General features: G+C 46.7%; 1 protein-coding gene across 1 annotated transcript in view; it reads right to left on the reverse strand.

Annotated features, from left to right (window-relative positions):
* Positions 1 to 23,539, reverse strand: part of MYO5C (myosin VC) — a 131,681-nt gene extending 108,142 nt beyond the window's left edge. Inside the window, exons 1-4 of the mRNA XM_088839615.1 lie at positions 23,372 to 23,539; positions 6,181 to 6,291; positions 3,377 to 3,542; positions 2,671 to 2,815 (exon numbers count right to left, since the gene is read on the reverse strand). Of these exons, the coding sequence (XP_088695741.1) occupies positions 2,671 to 2,815; positions 3,377 to 3,542; positions 6,181 to 6,291; positions 23,372 to 23,398 (449 nt within the window). The 5' untranslated portion in view covers positions 23,399 to 23,539. The remainder of the gene's footprint in view (positions 1 to 2,670; positions 2,816 to 3,376; positions 3,543 to 6,180; positions 6,292 to 23,371) is intronic.
* Positions 23,540 to 23,750: the final 211 nt, after the last annotated feature.

The raw sequence follows: 23,750 nt of genomic DNA on the forward strand, positions 1-23,750 counted from the left end.
CCTCCTGAAATCCAAGTTCCCAGAGGCTCACCATGGGCCAAACTTGCATGTAAGTCTCTAAGGACAGCAGTCTCAGGCCTATGTCACCTCCTTTCTCCTTTCACTTAAATATAAAAACATTTTTAAGACATTATTTGACAGCAATTTACTTTGAGATGCGCCTGGAAACGTGTGCTCCATAAGACAACATACTCTGTTATATAACATGGAGATCTCAAAAAAAAAAAACACTAAACTTTTCATGTCATAAGTTGATGATGGTAGAACCATATTACAGTGCCATCCTAGCACTGCTTGTGTGTCAGGTTCTTGGTGAATAATTTACAAGGATTCTCATTTAAACCTCACAAAAATCCTAAACCACATACTGTATGTCCATTTTACAGATGACTGTAACAGTGATTCGGTGATGCACAGAACACACAGCCTCCCTGGGAACTCTGGAGAGGACATTAGAGAGAGAGTCCCTGGTTCCACAGAGGATGTTAAGATGCTAAGGACATGAATGACACCCTGGGGTTACTGAAGCCAGCTCTCCTGATTCCCAGTGTAGTATCAGCAAGTCCAACAAGAGCCTGCTTTGTGTTCAGTATGCTATTGCAGTTAGACAGGCCTCAAGAGGAAGCTGGCTCTTCAAGTTTGAACCTGGCTCAGCTCTGAAGCTCCAATGAGCTCACGCTGTTGACACCCAGGAGTAGTCCTATATGCTCTGAGGCACACAGATTCTAATCTTGCAGATGCCCTGAAGACCTGCAGGGGCCAGGGTAAATCCTAGAACCATGGTGTTTTAGGGCTGAAAGGAAACCTGCTGCAGCAGAAGCCAAGGTAACTGGCAACTTTGGGGGGAACCTTCAAGATCTTTATTTTCTGGCACTGTCAGACTTGGCTGCCCTCTGCTCTGAGTCTCCCTGCTACCACCAGAGCTGAGGAAAGAGGAGGAATTTACATCATTTGTCACAGCAACTGAGTAGGGATGGCAGGTTCGGGGCTAGCTGGCGTCCTCAAGAGCAAAGCTGGCCTGTCCCCCTGCCTCTGATGTGCTTCAAACAAGAGGGAGTCACAGAGTCTCTCATGGCCTGACTGGAGCATGGAGGACACCTGCTGAGTTTGAGGACATGGGGTTCAAGTGTCCCAGGTGATTGGTTATTAATTGATAATTCTAGACCCAATAGTCATCCTCCCCATGCTTCTTAGGGTCTAAGCTCCAGTTCTTAGTGGGCATGTTGCTGCCCATACAAAAGACTACATATCCCAGCCTCCCTTGCAGCTAGGCATAGTCATATGAGTAGATCCTGACCAATAAGCTATGAGCAGAAGTGCTCTGTGGGGTTTCTGGGAGGGCTCCTTAACCAGGAGGGACACACCCTCTCCCTGGGACACTCTGTAGCCTCGAAAAGAGAGAAGAGGGCTGAGCACTAGCTTGGCTTTGAGGATGTGGGTCCTGCCCCAAGGATCAGGATGCTGGGAAGTACTGGGTCCCTGATGACCCAGTGGTAGAGGTGGCATACTAGTCCTGGACTGCCCATCAGACTTTTCTGCATGAGAGAATCATGCAAATTTCTACTGTGTTTAAGTCACTGAGCATCTAGCTCACAGATGAGGACCCTGAAGCTGAGGGAGCTCAGGGCTGTGTCCAGGTAAATAGTAGCAGATTCAGGTCCTGTGTCTCAAGTCTTGATCTGGAAATAAGGCACTGATGGCAGCTCAGAAGACTTCACAGAGGTGTTCCCAGACTCAAACGAGACCACTGTCTATGAAAATTCTTTTGCAAACTGTAAGGATCTACAAAGATCCTTTTACAGATCAGGATGCTGAAGACAAAACAGAATAGTTATGAGTAAAAGAAATTACACATGGAATCTAGAAATCTGAAGGAAAATCCCAGCTCTGCCTTTCTCTTGCTGAGTGACCTTGGGTGGATGGATTCAAATCTCAGTCGTCTGACCACTGCCTGGGCATCCTCATCATGGGCTCTTTTGAGGGCACTCAGGGTGATGTGTGGGAGTGTGTGCACAGTGCCTTGTCCTGTGCTACCAAAATAAGAACTTCACATACCACACGAGAAAGAAGAGGCAAAATTAGCATAAAACTTCAAATACCCTACAGCTAAAACCTGTGCTCATCTATCATTAGAGTCTTCTGCCTTGGATGGGTAAAAAAGCCTAAACATCTCATAGCGGAGAATAAATCAATTTTCTTCCAACCAAACACACTGCAAGAAAAGCACTGACTATTCCCAGATTGATATGACCGACGGGACTACCTAGGAGGAGTAAAACCAGGAGACTTGGTGGAGCAAGGTCAGCTATATCTAACAGTCATTTGCTATTTGGTACAAGTCAGTCTGCTCTTCCAAGCACCCCCTCCAGTCTGACGGTCACTTAAAAGTTAATTATTTATTTAGCTGCTGGTCTTAGGAACAGCATGCAGGATCTCTGTGCTGCATGGACTCCCTAGTTGTAGTAGGGGGCTTAGTTGTTCTGCAACATGTTGAGTTCCCAGACCAGGGATCATACCCATATTCCCTGTATCGCAGGGTAGATTCTTAACCACTGGACCATCAGGGAAGTCCCTGAGGGTCACTTTTAATGAGACTGGGCCAGCTGTCTCCCTGCCACTGTGAGGGCCCAGCAAATGCAGGAGCATTGGGAGAATAAGAGGGAGCCCTACCTGGCCATCTGCTTGTATGCCTCTTCTGCCACAGCAAATATGTGTGGGTCCATGTCGCCCATGTTCTGCCCGCTGTAGGCATGGATGATGGCATCTCCATATATCGGCAGCTGCTTGTAAGGATTCATGGCCACCAAGATGATTCCTGAGGAAAGAAGTTGGATGCAGTGATGTCACCTCTTCAGGTCTTTAGAGAAACTTTCAGCTCAGCCACTTATGAAACCTGCTGTGTGACTCTGGGTAGGTCACTTTATGCTCCGAATCTCAGTTCCCTGATGATGCCACCTACATTTATAAGCCACTCTTAAGGTTAGACAAGACGACAGATGGCAATGCCCTAAAACTGAGAGGCTCTTACCACCCTCAGCGTAAACACAATGATAACATTGCTCCAGTAATAAACTTATCACATCCAATAGAAACTCAAACACAAGCTTGACCCACATACGTTTTTCTTGGTAGTCCAATCTTAATTTTCGTTGAAGACTCTTCCCAACTAGATAGTTCATTTTATAACAGATAGTCTACATTCAGATGTCTGTACCTTTTAGATAGAAATCTGGGCAAATGTTTAGGTGTGATTACACATTTTGACAGAAGTCGACATTTCTAATGTAAACATAATCTAAAACATAATCAGGATACTCTAGAAAGCAAGCATTAAGTTTTAGTGTCATTCATACTCTCCTGGAATTGCTTTCCTTACCGCTGTAGGTGTAAATGAGCTTGGATTCTGCAAAACGGATTCTGAGATTGTGGAGCACCGCGGGCTCATGGAGGTAGCTGAGGGCTGTGAGGTCATTCTCACCCACAAGGATGTCAGGATTCCGAAGTGGAGGCAGACATTCAGGATCAACGGAATAATCCAGCTCCTTTGGACAAAGATGAAATTAAAGCTCTAGAAGTAAAAGATTTGGAGTGTTTCTGCTGAATCACTGTCCTCTTTCCTATCTACCCCTCTTTGGCACTCTGGAAAACAAATGGATGTATAGCAGTGAGAAAACAATCTGACTTTTGGGAGCCAGGGAATCAAGGTATTGACTGTATGCCCTAGGGCGTGTCACTCAGCCTCTCGGGGTCTCCCTTCTCTCATCTGTGAAAAGACAAGCTGGACTGGGTTTGGGGTCCTCAGACCTACAGAGCCCTCAATGAGGGGTGACAGGGAAGCCATATGGCCAGGGACCTGGGCACCCTGTCTAATTTCTGACACAGGGGCTCTACTTGTATGTGATTCAGCCTCTGGGCTGAATTTTGTGATTCAAAATAAGATTCTGTTGCTAAATGACTCAGTGATCTAAGGTCCCTTGAAGCTCTAAGGTTGCTGCATCTCTGTTGGAAGTTGACATTCTGTGGTGAGGAGTGTCCAAGGGAGCCGATGTGGGTGAGTCTGTCTGTGGGCAGCTCCCTGTGAAGGTGACTCCTGTCTGCAGCTGCCTGTGTTCCCAGGGGCACACGTCTCCTGCTGCAGGGCTGCCTATTTCTATCAGCCTCAGCCATGGGCTGAGTAACTAGCCCAGGATAGCCTCTCTTTTGTGGGATTTCACCAGTGCATATTCCAGAAGTTACTGCCTGAGCAGAATAGAGGTCTTTTGGGTCTTTTAGGTGTCAGAACATTCAGGGCCCTTTTTACCACCTGTTCTACCTTCCTGTACTTTCATTTCTCAGCTTGGGGAAGTGACTTGAGCAAAGTCACCCAGCAGGTTTGCTTCCCTTCCACCTTCCCGGCTGCCTTCCTTCCCAGGAAGGCACAAGGTGCAAAAGAAGACCCAGATGCCCCCTTAGCAAAAGCCCGCTCTGCAGTCCCTGGGCCAAGTACTCTGCACTGGTTTCCATCCCAAACTAAGAGTTAAGGAGACAGATTCAGAGGGGTTAAACTCCTTGTCCAAGGTCACACATGTTAACATGTTTGGCTGACTCTGAAGCCTGTGTTGTGATGCCTCCGGTCAGTGCTGGCAGGGGGTTTGATTTGTTGGGCCATTTTCCATAAGGAGAGCAGCTCAGGGCACTCCAGGACAACTGGGCACAGGTCCCCGGAGCAGCTGCATGCTCATTATCAATGCAGTTATGTTTATGGACCTGCCCCAAGCAGGCTATTCGTAACCTATACACTTTCAAGAATAAGATTTAAAAAAGGGCTACTCATATATAATTTTTTACTTTTCCTGAGTTTTTCTGTTATCTGTCTTAAAACAACAACCTCCTTTTCCAGTTGAGCCACTGTCTGTGTGTGCAACACGTGTACATTCTGTGTGTAAAAGAAACAGAGAGGGAAAGACAAACGGAAGAGACAGTCTTTGGGGGAGGGGGGAAATGTGAATGTGAAGAACATGGGATTGACTGCTGGAGACAGAGGTGACATTTTCTTACACAAAGCAGGCTTTGTCCCTCATGGTATAGACAATGGGTTAAATAAAGCACAGAGTGGCCGCCTGTCACCTGATCTGCCTCTCCCCCTCCTCTTCCGTCCGGGCAGCTGGTTCAGGGCCAGGAATGTGGCCACCTGAAGCCCTGCTCATGTTACTGAAGCAGCACACTGCCACTGCAGCTACGCCCTGAGATTTTTCTCTCCAAAGCCACCTGATCCCTAATCAGACGACTGAGACTCAACAATTGCCTCCCAGGAGTATCTGCTGGTAATGGGAAGACTAAGTGGAAAGAATAGCATCTTGGCCTCATCTCCTGCATCTGCATATGCTCCCAAGCATGATCTCACTTGATCTCCAGCAGCCCCGTGAGGTCCTGCTGCTGCTAACTTCAGCTGACACGTGACGAAGGTGAGGACTCATGGGCACAGACTTAGGGAGGGGATGTGGTAGGACTGAATCCAGATAGTCTGATTCTGGAGCACGTGCCCTTTTTAAACTGCTTTGTCTCCCTTCCCAGAATTCCAGGAAATGACCCCCGAATCCAGGACAGTCTGATTGATGGCAATATCGTGTTCTGTCTCTAAGAGACATTTCCATACCTTGGAAATCCACTTTAATATTCACGTGATATTCCCCAGACGAACTCCCAAATCCAGATAGATCATGAAAATCCTTTGTCCAGCTCTGCACCCAAAGACTTGATTCTAAAAACCTAAGGTCAGCCTAGCTGTGGATCTAGTAAGACGTCTTTATAGCTCAACGACTCAAATAACTTCCTCTCCAAGTTTCTCATTTTCACCCCATCTCTGTGCAGAGACTTATAAAACCAAAATAAAATTGTATTTCAGCATCCTCCCAACATTGCTGAATCCCCAGGAAGGCAGCGCAGAACACAGACCTGTCCACTCTTTCTCACTCCAGAGAGAGACTCAGTTGATGTAGGAAACTTGATATCTTAAGGTAGTGTGGGGTAGGGACAGGGCGGGTGGGGAGGGGCATAAGAACACAGCTGGATCCACAACACCAGTTGCCCCTCATGTGCCCACCCGTGGGCTGTACCCACAGCAACATCTGCCTGTCCCTCCTGTACACACCCACAGTTCCTCCTTTATACATAAAGGTAGCCAGGACCAAGGACCCTCACCGTTCCATCCTCCAGCAGGAGTTGTAAGACTTTGTCACCAACTCTATAGTCCTTTGATATTTCAGCAGACTTCCAAACTTCTTCAGAATCAGGAATCCAAACCCTGTTGTACTGACCAAGAGAATAAGACAGGTTTAATTTTAGCACTTAAAAAGCAAAATACAAACTGTTAGATGACTAGACTCAGGGAAAGTTTTCTCTGTTCACTTATGTCAGTAACGCTGGACTGGATGAAGCACAAGCTGGAATAAAGATTGCTGGGAGAAATAACAATAACCTCAGAAATGAAGAAGACACCACCCTTATGGCAGAAAGCGAAGAAGAACTAAAGAGCCTCTTGATGAAAGTGAAAGAGGAGAGTGAAAAAGTTGGCTTAAAACTCAACATTCAGAAAACTAAGATCATGGCATCTGGTCCCATTACTTCATGGGAAATAGATGGGGAAACAGTGGCTGACTTTACTTTTTGGGGCTCCAAAATCACTGCAGACGGTGATTGCAGCCATGAAATTATAAGATGCTTACTCCTTGGAAGAAAAGTTATGACCAATCTAGAGCATATTAAAAAGTAGAGACATTACTTTGCCAACAAAGGTCCGCCTAGTCAAAGCTATGGTTTTTCCAGTGGTCATGTATGGATGTGAGAGTTGGACTGTGAAGAAAGCTGAGCACTGAAGAATTGATGCTTTTGAACTGTGGTGCTGGAGAAGACTCTTGAGAGTCCCTTGGACTGCAAGGAGACCCAACCAGTCCATCCTAAAGGAAATCAGTCCTGAATATTCATTGGAAAGGCTGATGCTGAAGCTGAAACTCCAATACTTTGGCCACCTGATGCGAAGAACTGACTCATGTGAAAAGACCCTGATGCTGGGAAAGATTGAAGCCAGGAGGAGAAGGGGACAACAGAGGATGAGATGGTTGGATGTCATCACTGACTCAATGGACATGAGTTTGAGTAAACTCCAGGAGTTGGTGATGGACAGGAAAGCCTGATGTGCTGCAGTCCATGGGGTCGCAAAGTTCAATGGAAATACTTTTACCTAATTTTTGCTTGTGACATAATTTTTGAAAGTGAAAGTTGCTCAGTTGTGTCCAACTGTTTGCAACCCCATGGACTATACAGTCCATGGAATTCTCCTGGCCAGAATATAGGAGTGGGTAGCTTTTCCCTTCTCCAAGGGATCTTCCCAACCCAGGAATCAAACCCAGGTCTCCCACATTGCAGGCAGATTCTTTACCAGCTGAACCACAAAGGAAGCCCGAGGTAATTTTTTCTAAATAATTTAAAAAATTTATTTATTGCCTGTGCGAGTTCTTCACTGCTGTGTGGGTTTTTCTGTAACTGTGGAGAGCAGGGGCTACACTCCAGTTGCAGTGCACAGGTTTCTCATTGCAGTGGTTTCTCTTGCTTCAGAGCACGGGCTCCAGGGCACTCAGACTTCAGTAGTTGCAGCTCCCAGACTCTAAAGCACAGGCTCAATAGTTGTGGTACACGGGCCTAGCTGCTCTGTGGCATGTGGGATCTTCCCAGATCAGGGATCAAATCTGTGTCTCCTGCACTGGCAGGCAGATTCTTTACCACTGAGCCCCAGAGAAGCCCCTGAGGTAATTTTTAGTGTATCTGCAATGCACCAGGTCTAGCTGCTTCATGTCAAAAGTAACAGACTCCCCAAAGCCTCCTGAATATATCTTGAAATGAAAAGGAAAGCCCGGAAGTGGAAAGGAAATCTGTGAGTCCCTCACTGGGAAGATCTGAGCACTGTGACATGAATTGGAGCAGAGGGATTTGTTTCACCACTAATGGACTATGTGGCTCTGGGCCAGACACTTTTCCTGCTCACTTTTCTCATCTGCAAAATGGGCACAACAAGACCTACTTCATAGGTTTGCCAGGAAAATTAAAATTGTGTAGCTGTGTAGTTGATGGCACTTTGTAAAATGCTGTGGAAGTATTGTTACAGTGGTGTTATCACAGTTTTACCACACTGGTCAGCAGCCAGGGATTTCCTCCATGGAAAATGCAGAAGTTCCAAACTCAGTTTCCCACCTGGCTCCATGTTGATGTACAAGTCCTTAGGCTTTTGAACCATACTGCTATGTACTGAATTGTTCCCCCTCCCAGACTTCATACATTGAAGCCTTAAACCCAATGTGAGTGTAGTTGGAGACAGGGTCTTTAAGGGGTATAATTAAGGCTAAATGAGGTAACAAGGCCCTGGTCTGATAGGATTAATGTCATAAGAAGGAGAGATACAACGGAGCTTGCAAACATGCTCTCTCTACATGCATGCACAAAAAGAAAGGCTATGGGAGTTCACAGTGAGAAGACAGCTGTCAGCACCAAACAGAAAACCCTCACCAGACACCAACCCTGCCAACACCTTGATCGTGGGCTGTCCAGCCTCCTGAACTGTGAGAAAATATTAATACACCTCTGTTGTTGAAACACCTAGTCTATGGTATGTTGTTATGGCAATATAACAATTCACGCTCATACACTGGGAAGCAGGCAGCCTCACTCTCCAGAATCCACCAGTGGTTTCTGAATGCTGCTTGAGATAAACACAAAGTGACTGCCATGTCCCTCCAAGGCAGCTGTGACAGGGCTCCACGAGCCTCTCCTCTCTCCTCCATGCGTGCTGTCAGCATCATACACTGACTGCTCTTGCTTTGACCAGGACCCCACATCTTACATTCTTCTATGGCCATTCATTTATTTGTTCTTTGCTCTCTTGTTCATTCATCCATCTAGCCATTAACTTACAGATTCGACATCCAGGTATCTATCTTGTATGTGTCTGGCACAGTGCTGGTTTGTCAACATGGTCTTTTTACTAACTCTGCCAATCTCTAACCTAGAGCTGTATGTGAATATGTGTATATTTGCATCTCTCTGCTCACATATCAGTGGTTTCCAGCAATGGGGTACCTCTACAGGATACCCCTCTGTCCTGAGACATAACCAGGCCAAAAGGAACAAGAATTGGGAAGCACTCACATGGAGACATGAAGCAGCACTTAGAAAAATTCCTGAATCCAGAGGCTGGATAGCTCATAACCCATCCCAGATCTAGACGAAGCCTAAGAGGCCATCCAGCATCTAACCCTCATTTCCCAGAGAAAACTAGCCTCAGGGACTCCAGGTTCCCCAGAAGCAGACCTGAGATGAGCAACCAATTCAGGCTGGTGCCTACAGTGGCACCTCTGTTCTATCTCCAAAGGAATGTTGGTCCTCTGGCACTGTCCCTCACCAGGACAGATGGACTTTCTGAAGGTAATTGTTAAGTGCGTAAATTCTTGTAACAGGCAATGTTTGTGCCTTTAGGAGAGAAAGTCAAGGCACTTTTGCTTAAGTGCCTGCCATCCTGCTGAGTACAGTCCCTGGTCAATGAACTAGCACTGGCACCATCCTTGACTCTGGGGACAGCCATGCACAAGACACTGTCCTCTGTGAATCTCTGCTCTGGATAGCTGAGAAGGCAAACGTCATGACCAAATGATGGCCTGGTCTGAACACGTGGCCCGTGGTCTGCTGCTGCCTTTCCACCATGAGGAAATATTTCTTTAGGTTGAGCGATCATACTTAGTTACATAAAATTCTGGGCAATAATTATGACTTTTCATTCTTCTTCACTATGATTTTATATGTTCTCTATATTTTGCATATTTTACTTTTATAAGTAATGTAAATCGGAATATATCATCTTTAAAGGCAAATATGGGACTTCCCCGGTAGTTCAGTGTGTGAGACTTCTTCAAGGGGAACAGGTTCGACCCCTTGTCAAGTAACTAAGGTCCCGTATGTGTGCACCGTGGCCAAAACAAGGCAAAAACCAAAAATATGTTTACAAAAAAGACATGTACATGAACATTTCATAGTAACTTTATTCATAATTGCTGAAAATCAGACTCTGTCAACTCTGTGGACTCTGTGTCCACTCTGTGTCCATGAGAATAAAAAACATAAAACTGTGGTATCCTCATACAATGGACTACTGCTGCTGCTACTGCGTCACTTCAGTCGTGTCCGACTCTGTGTGACCCCATAGACAGAAGCCCACAAGGGTCCCCCGGGTTGCCATTTCCTTCTCCAATGTGTGAAAGTGAAAGGCGAAAGTGAAGTCGCTCAGTCGTGTCCAACCCTCAGCGACCCCAAGGACTGCAGCCTACCAGGCTCCTCCATCCATGGGATTTTCTAGGCAAGAGTACTGGAGTGGCTTGCCATTGCCTTCTCCGACAATGGACTACTACTTACCAATAAAAAGAATTAACTACGGATACAAGCAAGAACATGAGTGAATCTCCAAGTGTTAGACTGAGTTAAAGAAGCTGTACACAAATGAGTACATTCTGTATGAGTCCTTTAAACATAGTACTCCGTTCCGTTCCGTCGCTCAGTCGTGTCCGACTCTTTGCGACCCCGTGGACTGTAGCCTACCAGGCTTCTCCGTCCATGGGATTCTCCAGGCAAGAATACTGGAGTGGGTTACCGTTTCCTTCTCCAGGGGATCTTCCCAACCCAGGGATCGAACCCGGGTCTCCCGCATTGGAGGCAGACGCTTTAACCTCTGAGCCACCAGGGAAGCCCAAAAAGAACAAGTAAAACAAATATAACGTGGAGAAAAAATCAGAACAACAGTTACCTCTAGGTATGGTGAGTCCAGAGGTACTCTTGTGGGCTATGGCAACATTTTGTATCTTGAAGGGGTTTTGGTTAATAGGTGTTAAGCACTTTTCAAACCTCAGAGGATGTACACTTAAGATTTGTACATTTTGTTATCTGGAAATTTTACATGAAGAACTAAACAAATATGGAACTCTTGGAAATTCCCTGGTGGTTCAATGGTTAGGACTTGGCACTTTCATTGCCATCACTCAGGTTCAATCCCTGGTCAGAGAACTAAGATGCTTCAAACCACGTGGTGTGGCCAAAAACCAAAAAATGAATATGGAACTGTGAACAATGTGCATACTGAAATATTTAGGAGGACATGTATTGATGTATGCAATTACCCTAAAATGCTTCCAAAAACAAGATGGGCTGAGGAGTGGATGGAAGTATAAAAAGATGCACAGACACAATACAACAAATACAGTCAAATATTCATACTGTAATCTACGTGGTGAGACAGATGCTGACTGTAAAGTTTTTTCAACTCTTTTGTATACTTTAAATCTTCATAACAAGTTGTTGAAGGAAATAAAGAATAAGTATAAAACAAGGTTTCAGGTACCAGGACTAGACTAGGACAAAGTTGGCTGAGAAGCACATTTATTAATCTATTAGTTAATACAAGCTACCTCACTTATCAAACAAAAGTGTATGTATATCATTGGTTTGATATCAATCATGACTCCCTAAGTTATCTGGGTTGCTTTAATTCTTGACAGCTAGCTAAGAGTAGGAGCTTGCTGAAATGTGGCATGGGGTGAGTAATATTTGTGAGTGGGGTGGGGTGGGTGGGAGGGAAACAGAGAGAGAGAAAATGGAAGAATGACCCAGCAAGGACTTCCCTGGTGTCCAGTGGCTAGCAATTCCACACTCCCAATGCAGGGGGTTGAGGGGTCAGGGAACTAGATCCCACGTGCCACAAAGAGTTCACATGCCAAAACTAAAAGATTCCATGTGCTGCAACAAATATCGAAGATCCTACATGCCACAACTAAGACCCAGTGCAGCCAAATAAATAACTAAATATTAAAGAGAAAAAAAGAATGACTTGGCAGGGACTTCCCTGGTGGTCCAGTGGCTAAGACTCCATGCACCCAATACAGGGGGCTGGGGCTCCATCCCTGGTTAGGGAACTAGATACCATATGCTGCAACTAAGACCCAGCACAGACAAATAAATAAACAAATATTAAAAAAGAATGACCTGGCAGGTGATGACACACTGTTAGAAATACACACCCATGCAAACAGGTGAACAGAAGCCTCACAAGCACAGACACCCACACCCACACTCCACACATACTTGTAGCCATGGGCTGCTGTTTTTCACATCAGATCTGCTATCGAAAACATTATTACTAACTTCATAAAACTGAAATCACTAATATTTTTATGATAAAAATAATTTGAGACTATCCCATTTATCAAGAGTTGGTCACTATAGAATTTTATAGCTGCAAGGGTCTCAGGAGATTGTCTATTCCAAGTTGTCCGTCAAAGTTCTTTTTAGAGATTGCTTCAAACGAAATGGTGGCAGCCTACCATGTTCTGCAGCTGAGGTCCTCCAGGCCTTTCCATGGAATCCTGGGGCCCTGAGAAGTGATGCAAAAGTCACTAAATCAACCCAAGCCCTTTGTTTAACTGATCCCCAGACTCCAGCCCAGAGAGGCCAGTAACTCACCAAACACCACACAAAGCATCTCAAAGGCCAGGACGCCAAAGCTTGGGACTCCTTCTTTGAACTACTTGTTAATTAAATGAGCCTGCCTAGAAAATAATCCTGAACTCTCAACTGCAACCGTCTCCTTGAGAGTGCACAGGCTGGTTTGTTTCAGCTCAAAGTAGCAAGAAATGTAACAGGTTGCGTGAAACCAAAGTCTGTTTTTTCTCCAGCGTGAACACAAACGTCCTCCTCAGCTGCGGACCCCCGGGCTGCCCACACCCCACCAAGCCTGGTGCCTCCGCCGGCAAGGCTGTCGGCTGTTTAGGGCCCCACAGCTGAGACCCAACCTGGTAAGTAAACATGCCCAAGTTTACCCAGTTCCACCTCAGTTCCACCCATTAGGTCCCGCCCTCCTGCCGCACATTCCTGGACCCACAAGGCCACACTTCAAAGGGAGGGAGAGCTACCTTTGCAGCGTTTGGACAAACAATGTGACTAGCTCTCATATGACCTCCCCAGGATAGCTCCTTCCTACTGAGGCAGGTGCCTCTGGACTCGGGCCACCTGGCAAGCCCTCCAGAGCCGCCTGCAGTGGGGCCAGGAGAGAGGAGAGGCCCACCTCCCCCAGAGGGAAATCATGGTGTGCCCCAGCCCAGAGAGAAGGCGATGGCACCCCACCCCAGTACTCTTGCCTGGAAAATCCCATGGACAGAGGAGCCTGGTAGGCTGCGGTCCATGGGGTCGCTAAGAGTCGGATACGACTGAGCGACTTCACTTTCCCTTTTCACTTTCCTGCATTGAAGAAGGAAATGGCAACCCATTCCAGTGTTCTTGCCTGGAGAATCCCAGGGATGGGGGAGCCTGGTGGGCTGCCGTCTATGGGGTCGCACAGAGTCGGACATGACTGAAAGTGACTTAGCAGCAGCCAGCCCAGGAGGCTGGGGAAGGAGGCAAAGGCTGCAGGAGCCCTGAGCCTCAGGAAGTGACGTCTCCAGGGACAGGCCACATCCTTCCCCCCACACGCTCAGACAAGATGACAGTGGCACCTGCTCATGCCTCCTGCCCATTTAAGGGATCTACTGGGATTAGGCACTGAATGGCTTGGAGACTCTACATGGCGTGTAGGGTGCTGGGGGTCTTCTTCCTCGCCACTCTCTGAACTGGAAGAGGAAGTTCACACTCTCGGTCAGCCAGGCCAGAGCAGTGGCCCCACACTCCCGCTCTCCTCCTCCTCCACCTCAGTCATTCCTCTTTGCTCCCCAGCCTCCTCCCATGTCTCCCAAGGTCCTGTGGCCTCTCCTCATGACAGACTGTTTCTGGAGCCTTTCAGCCATGCCCACAGCTTCCACCACTCCCCCAGCACCATGAAGGCCTTCCAGCTCAGATCTCTCAGTGGGCCTAGACCACATTTCCACTTGTCTCACATATGTCACCCCTTAAATGTCTTCCGACCCACAAATGCCGGGCTCAAGTGATCATTATACCAGCCTCAAACGAGAATCTTCCTCCTCGATTCTCTCACTCCTCAAATCAGAAACCTGGGACACTGCTGGGCACCCCCACCTGCCTTCCCTTCACCCCTAACAACCAAATGGACACCAGGTGCTAGAACGCCTACATCTTAAACAGGTCTCACCTGTGTGCTCCATCCACTCCCCCCAAGCCACGGCCACCAACTGGTTCCCCTATGCGGCCCCCACCCATCTCCTGACGGGTCCTACAGTCTGCTGAGTGCTTCCTCAACCAGGCTGAACCCAGGGTTTCTGTGGACACACAGATTCCTTTACCCACACCTGAATTTCCATGAGTGGGGCCCAGCAAGATGAAAACTAAAAGTGCCCCCGATGGATGGCGGTAAACATCCAGGCCTGGGAACCACTCTCCAAGCCAGTTCTCCTACTCAGGCCTCACTCACCTTCTTTTTCAGTCCATCCCTGCTTGCTGCCACTCAAACCACTAGCAGTTTCTGGAACATGCCAAACTCTTCCTGGCTCTTTGCTGTGCACTTTCTGTTTCTCCACCCACAGTGTCACCCATCGTCTCCCCCGCAGTGAGCAAACTGCTCTGAGCAGTCGGAGTCAGTTTAAGACTCCCACATGTGGGGGTCCCCACCCCCACCCCACCCACTATACCCTCCACCCTAGGCAGGACTGGATGCCTCCTATTTAGAGCTCTCTCTGCCCCTTCCCCGGGTTTCAGGTAGCTTCCCTTCTCCACCATTGTCATGTGAGCTTCAAGAGCCTTCTCGCTGTGCCCTGGAACTCAATACAGTGATTTCCCCATCAGTTCAGTTCAGTTCAGTCCCTCAGTCGTGTCCGACTCTCCGCGACCCCATGAATCACAGCACGCCAGGCCTCCCTGTCCATCACCAACTCCCGGAGTTCACTATAGCTAGCATAAAACATAAAAATATCTACTGAACAAAAATTCAAATTCCAAGTAGTTTGCACAAATAAACTTGGTATTTTAGTCTTTACATCCCCCTTTTTATACTCTTTTGAACTATTCATATATAATTTAATTTTTTTCTTTTTTGGCCATGCCATGCAATATGCAGGACCTTAGATTCCCAACCAGGGATTGGACCCACACTGCCTGTATTGGGAGCGTGGACTCTTAACCACTGGACTGCCAAGGAAATCCCTAAACTATTCATATATAATACAATAGATAAATATAATATGATAGATAAATCTAATTTTCCAGAGTGGTTAATGATATATAGAAGTCTAAACGCTGTTTAGAATACCCAAATGTAAATTACTCAACTCAGCTTTGACCTTATTTTAGACTGAGGCCCTGGACTGCATTTCTCTTGACTTTGCATATCTGAGTCTCAGCAGAACTTCTGTGAAGATGCCTTGTGAATTCCTCAAGCACAAGAAAGAGAAAGAGATGGGTAAAGGATAAAATAACTTGTGAGTCGGTGGCTAAAACCTAAGTCCTGATTAATTAGAAAGAGCAATTTAAGGTCTTTAGAAGCATGCTATAGAGCTCTACTGCTGCACCCTGCATTCATCACTGTCACCAATATCTTAGATAAAAAAAAACCAGAACACATGTGTATCAAATATGCACATAAAATGATGAGCTAAAGATGATTAAGATACAAAAAAAATTTTTTTTTAAGATTCAAAAAGGTTTTGATAAGCTGCAGAACACTGAACAACAAGATGGAAGATTAAACAGGAATAAATGTAACATCATATCCAAAAATTAACTGTATTACAATAGGGTCAATATAAAAAAAACAACTAACCTCTATTAAGCATTATGTGTCAGGTATTGTGCTAGGGATTTCACATAAGTTATTTAATGACGTGTAAAAGTCAATGAAAATAACTGGTAAGACTTAAATCCATTCTGTGGGTGTGGAAACTCAGAGAAGTTAAGTAACCTGCTCAATGTCATCCAGTTAGGAAGCAGCAGAGCCAAGACTTAACCCAGTCAGTGCATTCCAGGAGCAGCACACAGCAGCTCTGCTTAAAACAAACAGAACACGACTTCATGCTCACCTGCACAGAGGGCTGCTCATAGGAGGCTGCAGCCCCACAAGTTCCACAGTACTCTGGCTGAGCAGACCAGACCTAGAGAACAGTGCCACTAAGATGGGCGTCAAGGAATTGAAAATCATCCAGAGGAAGGTGGCCTTGAAGGCGAAGGGTCTGGAATGATGTGGAAAGAAAAAGTTTGGTAGTGCTGTCACTCTCCTCAAGCTCTCTCAGTCCTGCCACACCTCATCTAAGGAACTCCACGTCTTCACTCCTGCCACCTAGCCTCGGGTCCACCAGTCCCTTCTGAACTATTCCATGCCTGGTGCCTTTCTTATATCTTCAAATTTCAGTCCTCCACCAGTTCCGTACCTTCAGTCTGCGATCATGCCCAGGTGTCCCCTCTTGCCCTCACAGTTTTACTAAAAGAGAAGCAATGCCAAGGACATCCTGGTGGCCAAACCTAAAGATGCTTCCTCAGCCTTCATTCTCCTTGACTCCTGAGCAGCTATAGAACTGACCGCCGAATTGTTACTGATATACATTGTCTTCATACTTTGCATATTTTATCTGTTTATGATCACACAGCGGATACATTCCTGTGTCCTCATTTTACCATGTTGTTATGAACTCTTCATAAATAGCATTTTCAATGGCTTCATACTATTCTTTTTTCTGTAATTCACTTAACTCTAGCCCTATGCTTGACATTGGGGTTGGTTCCATTTCAGTTATTAGAAGTAATTAGAATAACTAATTAGTTAATCGTTATTAGAAGGTTATTTGATCTGATAAATAACCAGATGTTGGAGGAGGCAGCTATGAAATGGATGGACTTTCCAAAACTCCTCTGTGTTGTGGGGAGAAAGGTCAGATCCCTTCAAGAAATGGAAGATGAGAAGGTGGTTGAATAGTGGTAAGAGTAGGATGTATTAAGAAGACAGGCTTTTAATCCTAGCTTGATTGCTTCTGTGTAACCTTAGGCAACTTGCTTGAGTGATTTGTAAAAATGGGATAGCAATATCTAACACATGGCCTTGTTTATTCAGATTAAATGAAAGATGCTCTGAGGATAAAGTTCACAAACCTCTGAGGATGGCATCTGGCACATAAGAAGTACTCAGTGATTATAAGATAAAAGTAACCATGATCCACACCATCTTTGTCATGCCCAGCAGAAAAACTCATTCATGCATGCACACATCAAACATTTACTGAGTCCTTACTGCTCTCTGTTCTCTAGAAACTCATGGTTAACGGGGGAGAAAGAGTTAAGGAGCTGCTACATCATCACGAAATGTGCCTGGATGGAGCAACTGGCTGCAAAAATTTCTCAGAAGAGGCACTGCTCAACAATGTGAGTTAAGCTCAACAAGAGGTTAATATCCAAAATACACAAGTAGCCCATACAGCTCAAAATAAAATAAACAACCCAATGAAAAAATGGGTGGAAGACATCAATAGACATTTGTCCAAAGGATACACACAGATGTGCAACGGGCACATGAAAAGATGCTTGACGCTGCTAATTATTCAGTTCAGTTCAGTCGCTCAGTCGTGTCCGACTCTCCGCGACCCCATGAATCACGGCACGCCAGGCCTCCCTGTCCATCACCAACTCCCGGAGTTCACTCAAACTCATGTCCACAGAGTCGGTGATGCCATCCAGCCATCTCATTCTCCATCGTCCCCTTCTCCTCCCGCCCCCAACCCTTCCCAGCATCAGAGACTTTTCCAGTGAATCAACTCGTCGCATGAGGTGGCCAAAGTATTGGAGTTTCAGCCCCAGCATCAGTCCCTCCAATGAACATCCAGGATTGATCTCCTTTAGAATGGACTGGTTGGATCTCCTTGCAGTATAAGGGACTCTCAAGAGTCTTCTCCAACACCACAGTTCAAAAGCATCGATTCTTCGGCGATCAGCTTTCTTCACAGTCCAACTCTCACATCCATACATGACCACGGGAAAAACCATTGCCTTGACTAGACGGACCTTGGTTGGCAAAGTAATGTCTCTGCTTTTTAATATACTATCAAGGTTGGTCATAACTTTCCTTCCAAGGAGCAAGCGTCTTTTAATTTCATGGCTGCAATCAGCATTAGCAATTCATTAATAATTATTGGGCTTCCCCGGTTGGCTCAATAGTAAAGAATCTGTCTGCCAATGCAGGAGACAGAGAGATGTGGTTTCAATCCCTGGGTTGGGAAGATGCCTTGGAGAAGGAAATGGCAACTCACTTTAGTATTCTTGCCTGGGAATTGCCATGGACAGAGCAGCCTAGCAGGCTATAATCCATGGGGTCACAAAAGAGTTGGACACAACTCAGCTACTAAGGAACAACTAATAAGAAATTATTATTAGAGAAATGCAAATTAAAACCATAATGAGGTATTGCCTCATAGTGACCATACTGCCCATCATCACAATGTCCACAACTAATAAATGCAGGAGTGGGTGTGGAAAAAAAAGCCTTCTGACACTGTTGGTAGGAATATAAATTGATGGTCACTATGGAAAACAGTATGGAGGTTCCTTAAAAAACTAAAAATAGCACTACCATATTATTCAGCAATCCCAATCCTGAGCCTATACCCAAAAAAGATGAAAACTCAAATTCAAAAGGATACATGCCCTGCAATGTTCATAGCAGCACTATTTATAATAGCCAAGACATGGAGACAATCCAGTGCCCATCAACAGATGACTGGCTTGAGAAGATGTGTTTCTCATACACACACACACACACACAAAATTCAGCCATAAAAAAGAATGAAATACTTCCATTTGCAGCAATGACTGGCTTAAGAAGATGTGTTTCTCATACACACACACACACACACAATTCAGCCATAAAAAAGAATGAAATACTTCCATTTGCAGCAATGGATGGACCTAGAGAATATCATATTAAGTTGGAGAAAGACAAATATTATACCACTCACATGTATAATCAATAAAATAATACAATTGGATCTATATACAAAACAGATTCACATGGGAAACAAACATGGTTACCAACGGGGGAAAGGAGCGGAGGAGGGAGAGATAAACTAGGAGTGTGGGATTAACAGATCCAAACTACTATACACAAGATAGATAAGCAAAAAGGGTTTACTGTATAACACAGGGAACAATATTCAATATCTTACACTAGTCTATCAAGGAAAATAATCTGAAAAAAGATACGTAACTGAGTAACTTTGCTGTACACCTGAAACGAATACAATATTGTAAATCAACTGTACTTCGATTAAAGAGAGAGAGAGCAAAGAGGCACTGCTCAAATTGAATTTGTAAAGGTAAGGCTCTGGTGAGCAGCACAGACAGATACTGTACCAGGACACAGAGTGGTGAAGCTGCAGGAACGCACTACAGGACAGCAGGAAGTCTGGCAAAGCATGAGCCAAGGTAGGAGCTGGCAGGTGGCTCCTGACAATGTGGTGGGGGGGCGGGGAGGGCGGCTTGTGTCTGGTTGGTGAGCCTGAAAGTGACAAGGGCCCCAGAGCAGCTCAAGTAGAGGATGGCCAGACCGGTTTTTCTCAGAGAGATTTCAAATAGTGGAGCCGCTGAACAGCAAACGTTCTGAACATTTCTAAGGCATATTGCCAAATAGATTTTGAAAAGGGGTGGGTCATTTTATACTCCAACTGGCAGCAACTACTCTCAACACACTGGCTCGGAGAAGTCTCCTTTCTCAGAACCTCTTCCTGTCGTTCCCACACCAGGTCTCCCGTGTCCTCCTCCCTGCGGTGGCTCCATCTGCCTCCCCTCAGCCTCCTCTCCCTTCCTGAGGGGATGCAGCCCTAGCATCCTGTCTTGGCTCTCTTTCACCTCTTGCTGAGGCCCTCACTGCCTGGGCTTCATGGCTACCTCTGGGCAGAAACTCCTGGCCCATCCTCTACACCAGGCTTCAATCAGCCAGGGCAATGTCCCCAGGAAGCCCCCTCAAACACCTCAGCCTCTGCAGATACAAACCTTGCCTCGTAACTTCCCTAAGGTCTCCTCCTGAAGTCCCCCCGTCAACAGCACCATCCTGCTTCCATCATCCAGACTCTAATCTCACATCGCTCTTGGCTCACCCCTCCCCCTCAGAGGCCCCAGCTCAGTCTCTCTTCTTTCTCTGTCTTTACATACTCTCTGGACTCAGCTTGCATCCTCCACTTCTAATACTGCAGCCCTGATTCTTTCCCGGACATTTAGGATGACCTGAGATCTCAGCTACCCGACTCTCCAGTCGCTCTCCCATGGGCACAGAGTCCCATGGTCACTGCTGGCATACCTGACTTCCTAAAACACCCCATTCAAAATCTTTGTTGGAGTATGAAGTCCTGACCTAACTCTTTTGCAGTCAAGATTTTCCCCTTCTCAGCCCCACCCCTGAGCAGGCACCTCCGTGCTTTCCAGGCCTCAGTTCAGTCGCTCAGTCATGTCCGACTCTTTGCGACCCAGCACGCCAGGCCTCCCTGTCCATCACCAACTCCTGGAGTTCACTCAAACTCACGTCCATCGAGTCGGTGATGCCATCCAGCCATCTCATTCTCTGTCATCCCCTTCTCCTCCCGCCCCCAACCTTTCCCAGCATCAGAGTCTTTTCCAGAGAGTCAACTCGTCGCGTGAGGTGGCCAAAGTATTGGAGTTTCAGCTTTAGCATCAGTCCTTCCAATGAACACCCAGGATTGATCTCCTCTAGAATGGACTGGTTGGATCTCCTTGCACTACAAGGGACTCTCAAGAGTCTTCTCCAGCACCACAGTTCAAAAGCATCAATTCTTTGGCGATCAGCTTTCTTCACAGTCCAACTCTCACATCCATACATGACCATGGGAAAAACCAAAGCCGTGACTAGACGGACCTTGGTTGGCAAAGTAATGTCTCTGCTTTTTAATATACTGTCTAGGTTGGTCATAACTTTCCTTCCAAGGAGCAAGCGTCTTTTAATTTCATGGCTGCAATCAGCATCCGCAGTGATTTTGGAGCCCCCAAAAATAAAATCTGACACTGTTTCCACTGTTTTCCCATCTATTTCCCATGAAGTGATGGGACCAGATGCCATGATCTTTGTTTTCTGAATGTTGAGCTTCAAGCCAACCTTTTCACTCTCCTCTTTCACTTTCATCAAGAGGCTTTTGAGTTCCTCTTCACTTTCTGCCATAAGGTGGTGTCATCTGCATATCTGAGGTTATCGATATTTCTCCCAGCAATCTTGATTCCAATTTCTTGACAGTACTCACTTCTCATTAACCAGAAAATTTCTGGGGTTTCCTGGTGGTGCAATGGATAAGGATCTGTCTGGTGATACAGGGGACATGGGTTTGATCCCCGATCAAGGAAGATTCTACATGCCAAGGAGCAACTAAACCCATGTGTCACAACTACTGAGCCTGTGCTCTAGAGCCTGGGAGCCGCAGCTACTGAAGCCTGAGTGCCCAGAGCCTCTTCTCTGCAATAAGAGAAGCCACCTCAACGAGAAGCCTGAGCAGCACAATGAAGAGTAGCCCCTGCTCGCCGCATCTAGAGAAAGCCCGCACACAGCAAAGAAGACCCAGTGCAGCCAAAAATAAATAAATTAAAAAAGAAAACCCCTCGAGGCAAGACTATCACTTAAAATTTTTTTCTACCCCCCCCCCTACCTTGCAAGCAGGAAGGTGGGAGTGATAGGGAAAGTAAGGCAGAGAGTGTAAAATTTTGTCTCAGTTTAAAGAACTCTTTAACAAAGCAAGTTCACTAAAACCTAAACAGGGAGCTTCACAAATGGGTAGCTCTGAAACTAACAAAGTGGAGGCTGACTGGCTACCGGGAAGAAAGGTAGCAGCTTACCAACGCGGGACTTCCTTGGACACAAAATGGGTAGAGATGGCCATCTGGGCGCCTTTTGGCTCTGGGATACTCAGTCTGTCCTTCCAAGCTTGCCTCTAGAAAACTCGTCCACAGTAGTTTTTCTACATTGTGCCTGGTACCTAGTTGGCATTTAATAAATATTTCTGGTGTGAGGCACTTGATGACAGGTATCCTTACATCCCTGTATTTTTGCTTCAAGAAAAACTTACTTAAAATGGATTAATCAAAAATTTTTTCTCTGTCCTCCAAAGTAGCTTCCAAGAATAGTTTTGTTCAAGAATTTTCTTTTACCTTCAATAAGTTGAAGCCCTAAGTAGCATGGCTGAATATCTGATGACTCACATTCTCCCAGGTAAAACTATTCCAACACTGCCATTTAGAATTCTGGTTAATGGAAATGCATTAGAGGGGGAAACAGTTTGGTTAATTTGTATTTTTACTACTTTGGCCACCTCATGCGACGCGTTGACTCACTGGAAAAGACTCTGATGCTGGGAGGGATTGGGGGAAGGAGGAGAAAGGGACAACAGAGAATGAGATGACTGGATGGCATCACCGACTCGATGGAGGGGGGTTTGAGTGAACTCCGGGAGTTGGTGATGGACAGGGAGGCCTGGCGTGCTGTGATTCATGGGGTCCCAGAGAGTCCCACACGACTGAGCGACTGAACTGAACCAAAGTAGAAGGAAAGAAGTTGCTTAAACAACTAAAACAAATTTACAGCTATTGTTTATTGCTACAGCAAAAGTGTCTTTTAAAACATAAATCTAGGTCACAGGGAAAATTGTTGAATTCTAGTCCTTTCCATTTGAATACTTGGGACCAGGGAGCACAGATTTCCTCCACTGGGGTAGGGTATGGCTTTATAGCGATTAGAATGGATTTTTTTTTTTTTTTCAGAAGGGCCAACACTTTCACACTTTTTATCCTAGTATTTAACCAAGGTCATCTCAGAAGATTCTGGGCACCGTGTGGGAATGTTGGCCTTCCTAGACTGGGGTCGGGGGGAGTCCTCCGGTGGCGAGGAGGTTTCAGAGGAATGCTCTAGAATGATTCCCAGAGTCAGAATGTAGGAATTCTAGAAAACATCCTGAATGCTGCAGTTCGAGCTTCTGTGCCGAGGTGCTCAAAGGGGCTCCCAAGAGGAAAGATTGTGGATGTTATTATTCTCCCATGTCTGAGCTTTCTAAGTCTCCATGGGCAACTCTGATTCCACCTGTGGCTCAGGAGGAGGGGCCGAGAGGTGCAGGAACAGGACCGACGTGCGACCCCCCCGGGAACCGAGAAGCTCGGGTCCGGAGCAGCAGCTTCTCGCACTCCGTCTTCCCAGCCCGAGGGGACTCTGGCTGCCGGGGGAGAGAGGGCCTTCCCCACGGTCAGGGGCCTGAGCTCTCGAGGGGCCGACGCTCCCCAGGCCCGCAGCTCCTCCGCAGCCCGGCCCCGAGGCGAGAACGCCTGGGACAGTCAGCGCTCGCGCCTGGCCGCTGCCCTCCCAGGCGCCCCCCTCGGCGCTGGCCCTCCAGCCTACCTTGGTGTACAGCTCGGCCACCGCCATGGGCGGACAGGGCAGCTCGAGGGCTGCGGAGACGAGAGCTCGGGGGCTGGGCGGGCGGCTCCGCGGCCCAGCGGAAGGTAACCGTCCTGCAGGCCCAGCAAACGAGAGCCGGACCACGCAGTGGGAGAAGTTTCCCAGCAGCCGGGCAACTTTCCCGAGTGCTGGCGGCGGGCGAGGAAAGGAGTCCGGGATTGGCCCTCCCCGGCCCATGGCGAGGCCTAGCTGTGATTGGCGGGACGGGGGCTGCGGGCGGGGCGCCCCGCCGCCCCGCAGGTTCCCGCGGTGAAGTGGGTCCACCTGGCGGGTCAGGGAGCGCTCAGCCAAGAACTAGTCCGCTGGGATTCGCTGGCTC

The sequence above is a fragment of the Moschus berezovskii genome, chromosome 9, assembly GCF_049115385.1.
Source record: "Moschus berezovskii isolate FMDL1 chromosome 9, NW_MosBer_1.0, whole genome shotgun sequence".
NCBI lineage: Eukaryota > Metazoa > Chordata > Mammalia > Artiodactyla > Moschidae > Moschus > Moschus berezovskii.